Source organism: Trichogramma pretiosum, unplaced genomic scaffold (assembly GCF_000599845.2).
Source record: "Trichogramma pretiosum strain Unisexual culture from Peru unplaced genomic scaffold, Tpre_2.0 scaffold74, whole genome shotgun sequence".
NCBI classification, from domain to species: Eukaryota; Metazoa; Arthropoda; class Insecta; order Hymenoptera; family Trichogrammatidae; genus Trichogramma; species Trichogramma pretiosum.
The window spans coordinates 766,778-779,117 of record NW_019641708.1 but is presented as its reverse complement, the minus strand read 5'-3'; the positions used below and the strand labels follow the sequence as shown (position 1 = coordinate 779,117).

Sequence of the window (12,340 nt, the reverse complement as noted above, 5' to 3'; positions counted from 1 at the left end):
AGCTATTTCAGATTTTAAGCTTCTATATATACGAGTGAACAACAACAACAACAACAACAAGTAACTAACTAAAGCTCACAAGGCCCCCTCCGATAAAGAGCTCGAGTCACATTCAGAAAAGGTGTCGACGTATATTATACGCGCGCGTGAGACTTTGCCGCGATCTTCCTCGGTGCATTTCCGCGCGGTTAATTTTCGAGCTTAAACTCCGTGTATTTATGTTCGAAACTTTGTAATAATATTTCTCGCCTCTCGAGAATCGCAGTAATAATCTCCTCCGAGGGATCGAAATGTACATATATATACGTGGCCGAGTTTTCTAAACAACCCGCCGTCGTTTACTGCGTGCGTATTACAACCAGTGCGTGTCATCCTCAGGAGTTGCGCAATTGCAATGCTAATTACGCGGCGCGACGCAAAAAAAGGGGTCGTCGTCGCGTCGTTGTTATATCGTCGTTGTGTTGCGACAACTGTATATGTACGCGTACATTGTACTATGTACAAGTTGCGTGTAGAAAAGGGGGATAAACCCCTAATAGGCTGCGATCTATAAGGCCGAGCGATACTTATTTATACGTGACGACAATCGCACTTGGCCCATTATCGCCGATTTCTGCTGTGTACGAGTTTGGTTGAGCATTCGGAAGGATTTCGTATGTGTGTGTGCCGGCAAGAGTCGAAAAAATTTGGGATATGTTGAGAATTGTTCGATGTAAAATTTGCATTTATTTATTCGACGGTGTTCGATTCATTATAATAGGATATTTATTATAAGCGATGTATGGTTATCAAAGGGTTAATTGAGATTGTACGTTATATCGTGATAAATTACAGACTTTTTTCAAACGAGTCTTGAAAATAAAATAGATAGCATCGTGAGTTTTGACACGATTAAAAAAAGACCAGATAGATATTCGTCGATTTTCGTCTTGAGATTAGATGTATATTTGTATATACAACATTCTCGGTACAGTTATTTGTTAATTAATATGCTTCAATTTGATGTGTTTTGTCAGATTCGGTTTTCTAGTGAATGTCTTTTGGCATTCATGGCATTCATGTCTGATACCTTCATGCGACGATTTCACATGTTTACTGAGAGAGGTCGGTTCTTTATATACTTTTTGACACAATTTGCATTCATATTTCGCACCGAAATTGTGCTTTCTCTTGATATGGGCTCTGACCTCGGATTTTAGTATACATTTTTTATTACAAATATCGCATGTATAATGCACACTGTTATGTACCGCAACCAAGTGCTTCTTGAGCTTATATCTAGATTCAAATTTTTGTTCGCAGAAACCACATACACCAGCAGTAGTATGCGCATTGGTGTGCTTCTGGAGATTACACATTCTTATTAATTTTCCACACACTTGACATGGTTGACGTGGATCAACTTTCCGCCTTCTCTCATCTTTTTTCTTGCCGAGTTCACTGCTGGCATTCGCTTTCTTTTCTACTTTCTCGGCACCGGTCGATGCAACATTCGTTCGGAGGTCCAGAGGTTCCGTTATGTTCGCGTTGAGCTTCTCGTCAGCTTCGCACTCGGATTCGAGTGTCAACTCATGGGGTGTCCCGCGGATCGAGTGGCCGTCATTTTCGACGATTGGCGTATCATCGGGCGACTCTTTTATTCTGAAGCAACGAACGAAGTACGTTTTGTATGGAAAAATTTTTTTCACTTTTATTGGCAAATTAAAAATTACCTTGGGGCGGAATCGAACGACTCGATGGACTCCATATTACTCTTCTGGAAGAATCGCGTTGACGACTAATGTTACCGTTACGACTTTAAACTAGGTAACTTGAATTTAATAAACAAAGTAAAACCAAGTCAACGTACGTTACGATGATTCATCTCCGTGTTGAATAATAACAATAGTTTTTGAGAAAATTAAAAACATAAATAAAGTACACACATATTTTCATGATATTACAACCTCGAATTAATCGATCGCGAAATAAATAATTTTGCCCGCGAAGAAAAAATAAAAATAAAATATAGCTCGCATCAATCACGGCGATTGCGGGTTTATATCAGGCGCGGCGAGGTGGGGAAAAGGAGAGCTCGAGCTTTATGCTATATATACATACTCCGTACGTATACGTATAATATAAGAAGTGAAAAGCCCGCGAAAAAGGGCGTGTCGCGGCGCGCGCGAAGCTTCATTCACCGCATATATATAACACATATAGATATATACACTCTTATCGGTATATATATATACGAAGCGTTTACTAACAACTGCGCAGACACTGCACATGCACACACACACTCACACATACATAGAGGAGGAGGAGGAGGAGGAGGAGGAGGAGGATGGAGGTATAACGAGCGGGTGTTTGCTCTGATCGATGCTCGCTCTACACGCGAAACTCTCTCTGCGCTATGTGCCTCGCTTGTTCGTTGTGTTCGTTCGCAAAGCTCGTTTAAAACTTGCCCGCGACCGTATCGGAGTAAGAGAGAGAGAGAGCCTCATTATATACGCCGCGCGGGACGATAGGTGTATATATAGCTATATAGACCGTGCTATATATACGTTTCGAGCTAGCAGCAGCAGCAGCACTTCACGCCCGTTTCCCTTTTGTTCTCGGGGCTCTTTCCTTTGGCTATATAATATAATGTGCACTAGAAGCCAAGCTGCCGATATATATACGTATATATACGTGTACAGTCCCGAGCGTCGCGCGCTAGAAAATCATCGCTGTACGGCGGCGAAAAATGATGAAAAGCTCGGCTTCGCTCGTCTGTGTATACAGGAGAAAGTCGTACCTTCAGACTTGATGAGTGTATAAAAGATTATTTATATAAGACAAAAGGATTTTAAAGGCTCGAGGAGAAATAGAGAGAGAGAGAGAAAAAGGTAAAAGAACACTTAAAAGCTTTGCGATGGAGGATTGGGGGGGTGTGGGTAGGTGGCAGTAATTAACGGCGACGATTCAATGCGGCACATCGTCGCCTGGACAAATTTACCCTTTTTCCGCGTGCCAGCCAGCCAGCCCGAGGAGCCATTTCAAGTTTCTTACACCCGATACTATTTATTCGTTGGAAGAAGATCGCGCCTTCTCGTCTTTTGAGTAAATTTGCCGATTGATTATATTTTTTATGATCTATTATACCTTGTAGAAATGATCAACGTTAATAATTGTAGCCTGACGATCGAAGAATGATAGTTTGAAGGATTTTAAAGTATAAGCATGAACGTAATTTCGTTAGAAATAAATCGTCTGAATTGACCAAACTTTTTTAGCGTTGTATTTAATTCAATAATTATCAACTTTACGAAAAAAAAGTTATTTAAAAAAAGTGTTTAGACTAATAAAGTTACACAACAAAAAGTATTGATAGTTATTGAGTTGAAAATCGTCGAAATCATTTCATGGCTTTCAGGTATTATACGAAGTCATATTTATGATCGCCATGTTGAATTTCGTAATTATAACTATTTTACGATAAAGTATACATGTAATTGAAGAAATCTATTTGCATTAGACGTCCCAAGGGAACCTTTTTTCCGTGTTCAAATTTGATTGATCGAGTTTTTTTTCTCGAAATTTCTAACACCGGATTCAGAAAGTACGTTAGATTTTACGTAAAAAAATGATATATATCAAGTTTTTTTAACAATTTGAAGTCGATGTAGTACATCGCTAAAAATATAATCCAGACCTGAAATTGGCAATTCAATTGTTTCTAAAAATTCAATTCGATTTACAACCACTTCAATATCGATAAGACTTATACAATAATTTTCACTTTGCCACTTGCAGATTTACAGAAAAAGGCACACTTGCCATCTAGCGGCGTATACTCGAAGTAATAAGTCTGAGCACGGTTTTAGAAAAAATTACAGCGTCCGTTGAACGTGTATACATAATTAGTACAGCCACTTTCTTCAGGCATTATACGAAACTAAAGAACAAGCCTTGCTTATTTAACTTAACGAACTTCATATTGAAGGTTCATTGATATTCAACTATTACTAATATCACATATCATATAAAAAAAATTGACACTAACTTTTGATATGGGAGAAAAAAAATTCATTTATATGAATCGACTAGCTTAAGCCACTTTCTTAGCAGGCATTATATTAAACTAAAGAACAAATCCTTGCTCTCTTCTGGCTGTTCTAAATAAATATTTTATAAAACTATTGACTTTTCTAACTATATTCAAGTCGATATGTGTAACAGTTCGCACACCGTATCCTCATACGTACGATTATGCTTTAAAAAAAAACTTAAACCAACTTTCGATACGAGACGACGATCACCCATTATTATGTCGTGTACATATCGCGTCGCACATGCATACATATACGGGTATTGTAATACACGATGTACGTATGCCTGTGTATGTGTTATACGTCAGTCATCGGACCGAGTACTCGTATACGTGCTGGTGCAGGCGCGATCGGCTCGGGCGCGATATGATCGAGACGTCGACGTCGCGCAGCAGCGGAGATTGAAATAAATCGACGGAATTGACGCTGTTAACAGGGGCCTCGTCGACGCTGAGTGCACACATATATATAGAGTGTCAGTCTGTATGTGTGTGTGTTGTGTGCGGGTACCTACACACACACATAATAAGCGACAACGAGTACATAGTAGTGGATGTATCGTCGTCGTTACCCCTCGCTCGCTCGCTCGCTCGGGGGAATTCTGGGCGCCCTTCCCCCCACTTATATGGTACGTAGTCGCCACCCATCGGCGGTGAAATCTCCGCACACCCGAAACACACCAATCGGGCCGTCGTCGAGTGTCTACCACCATTCGTACATACGATATCCCCACCACCACCAACGTCATCGTCGTCGTCCCGATGCGGTCGATCCTCCTCAGCTCCTGCAGCAGTTCCTACTATACGTACATCCCCACTCTCCGGGGGGATCGATCCCCGATCGCTGCCACCGCCGCTACTGCTGCGCGGCTCTTTTTTTCTTGCCTTCTACTATATACCAACCCAGCTTATAAATGCCATATCCTCCTACCTCTCTCTCTCTCTCTCGGAGCTCGGGCGCGACCACTGCTGCTCGGCCGCTGTTTTAGCCGCCGTCACCGCCGCCGCCGCCGCCGCTGCTGGCTTTTTTGCCCCGGTGTGCAGAGAGCGAGTTGTTGGTCTTTTTGCGCTTGCCGTGCGCAGGGCCCGAGAGTGCGGCAAGTGCAACACACGCGCGCGCGTCTCTCCTGTGCGCAGCAGCAGCAGCAGCAGCAGCAGCAGCAGCAGTACACCTACGCACGCGTAATATATAAATAAGGATCCTAGTGTAGGATCCTGTGCGCGGTTTTTGACACATATACTTGGTGGTTGTACGCAAGAACTGTTGTCGTTGTCTATGATATAGATCGATAGATATAATTCGGTACGTTCAGTGGTGTCTCCGTGTGTCCTTATCAATCGTCTCATATGTGCGTGTTTGTGTGTGACTCACCTGCGGACTTTGTCAAAGCTGGACAGATGAGGTGGACCATGGTGGGTTTGGTTTTTTTTTACTGTATTACGTACGTTTTATTTACGACGAAGTCTCGTTATCGGAGTATTCTTTTTTTAAAGAATAATTTAATCGAAGACGTTTAGACACTCAATCATATTGGAATGCTTACTGTGTATTATAAAAGTTGTTGTATCAATTTTTGCCTTTCTGTATAGGGTGTCAGGCTATGTAAAAACCAATCATTCATACACGACTTATACAATTGGGTATACTTTGCCTCTTGCATATTAAGGGATAAAGATAATCGCCATCTAGCGTTGGATACTCAAATTATTTATCGTATTCAAAGTAGCCTCAATTTTTTGAAATAATTCAAACACCAGATTCGGGTTATTTAAAATGCGCTCGCAGTATCCGTAACATAAATGACACAGAAAAATCGCCAAAATACAAGCCAATCAATTTCGATATATCTTTTGAAAAAATTGTGAATGTTTATCGCTCGGTCAATTATGTCATCGACGCCTCCAAGTCTATATATGACACGAAATCATTATCTCTAGCGCGCGCGATGGCTTCCGCGATCAACAATAATTACCCTATACACACATCCACCCACCCATCCATCCATCTCTCTTCGGGTACATCGAGAGAGAGAGAGGCGTATTATATCCAAACATACGTCACTTTCATATTACAGCGTGTATTGTACGCGATATATCGAGTGAATCGATGCGCGCGTTATTATATATATCCCCTCGCGGCTATATACGACGACTTTCACTCGTCGTTCCGAATTCCCCAATGGCCATCGTTGTTGTCTCTCTCTCTCTCTCTCTCTTCTTCTCTTCTTCTCTCTGGTGCCGTTTCCCTCAGGACAGACAATATCGGAGTCGTGTTGTGTATGTGCGCGCGCCTGCCTGCCTTGTATTTTATATATATATATCGCGCTTTGCAGGGCGGGGCGTTGTGAAACCGCCTCTCTCTCTCTGTCTGTCTGTCTCCGATCATCGCGCGAGCTTCTGCTGCCTACTGGAGCTGTCAATGTCTCTTCATAAATAGGCAAGAGAGAGAGAGAGAGAGAGAGAGAGAGAGAGAACGGGAGAATGCCTCTCGCGCACACGCACACACACACACATTCCGTAAATGATAATCCGATGTTCAAAAATGAAAGTATTAAGGCGCATTATTACGTGTAAGCGCATTGTATGCAATTATTATACACGTAATAATGCGCGCCGTATTTATCGTACGTGAAAAGGATCTTCTTTGAGCATTGTTGCAAGTTTTCTCTAGACCTATGTGTGTGTACGAGCGTAAAGCTCGAGGATTACGCGATTTATGCTGCTGCTGCTGCTGTGTTGTGTGTAAGATGCGCTTCGTGCGGTACTGTGCTTAATTCGAGGCCGATATACTTATGTAGTTTGGGCCGCGGTCTATGATATTTTTTTTTTACTTTTCTTCTCCTTTTGCCTTTTGTCGATTCGACGACGCGTATAGCACGAGATCCAGCGCCGTAGAAAAAAATTCATAAACTTAATGATGATTCGATGTCAAATCAGGTGTTAAAATCAAACTATTTTAAGTTAAAACTGCATAAATGTTCTATACTCAAATTGTAAAAAATTGATGTTTCAATACCGATTCGTTTTTAACCTTGATTGCTCAAAAACTGTATCAAACTTCGAACATGATTGAAGGCAGCTTTCACCGCTAGATGGCGAGTTGCCTTTTACTCGCAAACCTGCAAGTGGCAAAATCAAAATAAGTGTATAAATCGAGGTCGAGGATTAAATTTACAACATAAATCACTCTTACAATTTTATAGCACTGCGTGGCTGAAGTTCACGTTTAAAGCATGCTTTGCCGTGACTTAAGCTGCTCATTATTGCACCGCGGCGTGCCTATCGCACTCGCTTCGCTCGGGTGCTAACCGTGCCGTGCAATAATGGCCTGCTTAAGTCACACGTATCATAATATACTATTTTATCTCTTACGTTTATTTTAACGTAACTATTTTCAACGGAAACATAATCATTGATTATAAGAAATGTCTCCTCTGATACAGTTCATACCATACCAACACAATTATATACACGCAAAAAGTTAAACTGCCGCAATCACTGGAGTGGGCATTTTTGCCTGCCCTCGCGGATAACAGAGTTTAAATCGACGACGCGCTACATAACAATGCCCCGCGTGTGCACTCGGGAATCTCTCTACGATCTTCTCACTGCTGCTGTTACTGCTGCAGCGAGATGGGGAGGGCAGGAAAAAAAGATTAAATTACGCGCGGGAACATATGCCACTTGAACGTCCCTGCGTATACTGTATAAAACACACAGCTGCACGCCGCCGCCGCCGGGTTAACTATATATATTTACGCGCTGTAACGTCTCTCGAGCTATGCGCGTATCGCGGATCTACGTGAAATTTTTATTTATCCTCGATTAATTGAACGGTATGTATGGAGGTTTTTTTTTCGCGTACAGCTTCGACCAAAATGATTCCAATATCAAAAAGGCAAAAAGCTTGAATTTTTGATCTTCTATATACGTATACGCCGAGTTGTATAGGGGCCACTTAAGGTCGCGCGATTCTCTCTCTCAATTCTCGAAAGAGGTAGAGAGAGAGAGAGAAACTCCTCGAGGCACAGCTTCTCTATATTATAGTCTATTTATTTTGCGAGACTCCATACACTGCGGCGGCAGTAGCAGCAGCAGCCTTTTCTCCATCCGTCGGTCTTGACACACGCAGACGTACATACACGTACACATAGAGCATATATAGCGAGAGGGAAACATTTCCTCGAGTCGACGACGTTCAAGACGGAGTAAGAGAGAGAGGAGAGAAGTGCAAACGTCATGGCACATACACACACACACACACATACACAGAGTTGGAGTCAGTCAGTTGCATAAATAAGCCCTTGAGGGTATACGAGCTCGGAGCTTTTATATTATATATACGGCAGGCAGTCGTCGAGGCCTTTTCTCCCGCATATTACACGCTAGTGGGTTTATACCGCTGCTGCTGCTGCTGCTGACCATTTTGCATCTCATTCAGAGAGACGACGGTTCATTTGGCTTGAATGGAGCTGCTGCAACCTGCATATACACACACACATATAACAAATATTAAGCAGTGAACGACGACGACGACGACTGCCGTATATTACACATTACATATGTACGCGTCTCTGCGTGTGTATGTGCAGTCGCAGCCCGAGCCGAGCTATGAGCAACGTCGACTGCATCGCGCGCGTAGACGCGTAGAGCATTATGATACATAAATAAAATAATTTATTCTGTTCATCGAGAGACGATTATTCATAAATAATCTTAAATTATTTATGAACTGTTTGTTGATTACTAAAAATCTATTAAAATTATACGTTAGAGTCTTAAGCCACACGTTAATACTCGTCTGTCTGAGGGTACAAATTAAAAGCGGACTTTGTTCCGTTGTCAATTGTGATGTATCGAAATGCTTAACATAAATCTCGGATCTCATTTCGAAGCAGGCCCATGTCTGTGACTTATACAACGTTTTAACTTTAACACTTGCAGATTTACACGTGACAGCTGCTCGCCATCTAGTGGTGGACACTGGCATTAACTTTTGATTGAATTTCCATATATTTTTTGTGCTATTAATTAAGAAAAAGGTCAATATTTCATAAATGTATTTCTTACACTTCACATGGTCAATAAAAATAAAAAGAACACAATTATTAGGGACAATTCTTAGATTCGGTCAAACTCATTGAAATAATCAATTCGTTAGCATGCTTACCATCTCAAGCAGTTATATATTCCGATATAGTTATATTTCACTGTGAATGTCTAATTTTACATTACATCAGTATTGGCGAAATTTATCAGCTGCGACAAGTTTCATTGTCATAAACTTTATACACTACAGTACACAAAACAGAGAGAGAACTCATCAAGCTGGAAATGATTCGCCGCCGCGCGGATGGGCCTTTTTTGCACGTTGAAGTGCTGCTGCTGCCCCTCGTACCGCACTGCAGGCCGTCTCCGCCACCACCACCCGAGACATGCGTCGATCGTCTCTCGAGCTTACTCCGAAAAAGCTCCTCGTCCCATCTCGGCTTTTTTTTCCTTCCGCCAAATTGCTTTCTCCGACAGCTCGTGCAGAGAGCCAATCGAGCAATATGTAACGCGCGTATATGTATGTATGTATTATATAAATGCCGGTTGCTTCGTACCTCATGCCGTTTTTTTTCCTCGTGTGCGTGTGTGCGGGCTCTCGACGTGTCTCGTGCTCACTCTCTGACGCGATTAATTTTCCCAAAGGCTGACAATATAATCAATGAACCCGCCATCATAAAGTCGTAGTAGTAGTACTAAGCATTCGTATAGATAAGGCGAAAAATGTGCTTAACAGCTTGGAAACGCGTCTCTCTCTCACTCGAGTGTGTATGTGTGTGTGTGCGGCTCGATTGACTGCTGTACACATCCGTCCGTGTTCATCCCCATTATAAGCGTACACCCCCCGCATGCAAATCATGCGAGATAGAGAGAGAGGAGGGTCCCATACACATCGTATTATATACTCAACTCGTGTATCCACGTGCATAAACTCCGAGGGCTCGGGGCTGTGTACGATATTTATTAAGCGGGGCATTTTATCATGTACCCGGTTTGTTTTGAAGATTGAACCTAACAATTTCCAGTTGTAACATAACAATATCTATTTATAATTAAACTACTGAACTTCATTTTTTCATGTTTGGAATCGATCACGACATCTGACGGTAAAGTCGGAACTGCGGCGATGCTTCCAAACATAAAACTATATACTATCGCGTATACTTTTAATGCGCAGATTAGGTCGCATCATATTTCATTAATAATAAAATATACATAGAACCATAATGAAAAAGAATTATCGATTAATCTTTGACTAATTTGTGCTTTTTTTGTGTATTGCTTCGTTTTCGCAGATCGACGCGATGCAACCGTTTTCCTCGAGCCAGACGATGGCGCAGGAGACGCCCACGAGCCTGCCGCCGGAGCGCACCTCGGCGTCGCCGCCGCAGCCGCCCACCACCACCAACACCCAGCAGTCGCGCAATCTCACCTTCTCCATCGCCAAGATCATGGAGCCGGATCACAAGCGTCAACCTCCTCCTCCTCCTTCGCAGCAGCAGCTGGAGTCGTCGTCCTCGTCGTCGAGCAAATCTCCGCCACCAGCTCCAGCCTCGGTTCAACAAAGACAGCAGCAGCAGCAGGCGAGTCTGAGCAGCTACTCGGCTCACCTCGAGTCGGCCTTCAAAAAGTACGTGCCCACCTTTCGCCATCATCAGAGCCTGCTGCAGTACTATCCGCTGCTGCACTATCACGCGGCGGGTCCGCTGCTCAGGTCGTTCCCCGCGGCGGACGCCGCGGCCACCACGAGACATCATCACCAACAGCACCAGCAGCACCAGCAGCCACCCCATCAGCCACCGACGAGTCCGCAGAAAACTCCGACGTCGTCGTCGTCGTCGCCGCTGCGGCTGCTGGCCAACTCGAGGCTGTCGAGCGCCTCGCCGCCCCAGCTGCAGCAGGACACCTCGAGGACGTCCTCGATGTCGTCGAGCTCGTCCTCGGAGGAGATCCTGCTCATGGACGCCAAGAGTCGGATGCTCAACTCGCCGTCGAGCTCGCCACCGCTACCCTCGTCCTCGTCTTCAACTGCAGCCAACACCGGATCCACCGTCAACGGCACCGGCGGCAAGCAGAAGACGTTCACCTGCAGCGAGTGCGGCAAGGTGTTCAACGCCCACTACAACCTGACGCGCCACATGCCCGTGCACACGGGCGCCCGGCCCTTCAAGTGCAAGATCTGCGGCAAGGGCTTCAGGCAGGCCTCGACCCTCTGCCGTCACAAGATCATCCACACGGCGGAAAAGCCGCACAAGTGCATGACCTGCGGCAAGGCCTTCAATCGCAGCTCGACCCTCAACACGCACACGCGCATCCACACCAACGTCAAGCCGTTCGTCTGCGAGTTCTGCGGCAAGGGCTTCCACCAGAAGGGCAACTACAAGAATCACAAGCTCACGCACTCGGGCGAGAAGGCCTACAAGTGCAACATCTGCAACAAGGCCTTCCACCAGATCTACAATCTCACCTTCCACATGCACACGCACAACGACAAGAAGCCCTTCAGCTGCAAGATATGCGGCAAGGGCTTCTGCCGCAACTTCGACCTGAAGAAGCACATGAGGAAGCTGCACGACGCGGGCTCGCCGGTGCCGATGCTGGGCCCCGTGGCTGCTGCCGCTGCAGCCGCAGCCGCCGCCGCAGCTGCTGCTTCGGGTGGCAATCCTGCCTCGGGTGGCGGCCTGCATCATCATTTACCACCGCCGCCTCATCATCATCATCATCATCATCACCTTGCGGGGGCGTACGCATCGCCACCCGGTGGCGGCGCGGCTATTCATCATCATCAGGGCCACGCCTTCGTCAGTCCGTTTCTGCTACCGCCGCCGGCGACGGCAGCGGCCAGCAGCTACTTGAGCAAGATGTTGTGACGCGACGGCGCCGCCACGGTAGGTCTGCAGCAGCAGCAGGTTTATAATAACGCCAGGATTCGGCCAGCAGCAGCGGCTGATTTGGGATCGTTGCAATCGTCCAAGTGAGCAAAGTCGAGAGTTTTTCCTCGTGACATTTGTGATAATTATATAAAGAAAATAAAATAATATAGTGCGTAAGCGCGTGAGTGAGCGAGTATAAGAATACCTCATGGACGTATATAAAATAAATATATATATGATATTTTCTAGTCGTCGTCGTTATACGGAACCCCATTATACATATATTATACGAAATGCCCGAGTAATAAAAAAAAAAAAAAGAAAAATTGTTCAACGCCGAGTGAGT

General features: G+C 44.5%; 2 protein-coding genes across 2 annotated transcripts; one reads left to right on the top strand and one right to left on the bottom strand.

Moving 5' to 3' along the window:
* Positions 1-706: 706 nt before the first annotated feature.
* LOC106659585 (zinc finger protein 596-like) lies at positions 707-1,798 on the bottom strand. The gene is made up of 2 exons (XM_014382188.2): positions 1,713-1,798; positions 707-1,641 (listed from the first exon to the last, which is right to left on the bottom strand). Exons 1-2 carry the CDS (start codon positions 1,745-1,747, stop codon positions 981-983), a joined length of 696 nt encoding a protein of 231 aa, XP_014237674.1. The 5' UTR covers positions 1,748-1,798; the 3' UTR covers positions 707-980.
* A 3,605-nt stretch (positions 1,799-5,403) lies between these two features.
* On the top strand, positions 5,404-12,038 carry LOC106659549 (fez family zinc finger protein 2-like). Its single transcript, XM_023463117.1, has 2 exons — positions 5,404-5,485; positions 10,417-12,038. Exons 1-2 carry the CDS (start codon positions 5,420-5,422, stop codon positions 11,989-11,991), a joined length of 1,641 nt encoding a protein of 546 aa, XP_023318885.1. The 5' UTR covers positions 5,404-5,419; the 3' UTR covers positions 11,992-12,038.
* Positions 12,039-12,340: the final 302 nt, after the last annotated feature.

Coding starts and splice junctions, on each gene's coding strand:
- LOC106659549 (XM_023463117.1), top strand. CDS start 5,420: ATGTGCGTGTTTGTGTGTGACTCACCTGCGGACTTTGTCAAAGCTGGA. Junction 5,486..10,416: donor GACAGATGAGGTGGACCATG/GTGGGTTTGGTT, acceptor TCGTTTTCGCAG/ATCGACGCGATGCAACCGTT.
- LOC106659585 (XM_014382188.2), bottom strand. CDS start 1,747: ATGGAGTCCATCGAGTCGTTCGATTCCGCCCCAAG. Junction 1,642..1,712: donor TCGTTCGATTCCGCCCCAAG/GTAATTTTTAAT, acceptor TCGTTGCTTCAG/AATAAAAGAGTCGCCCGATG.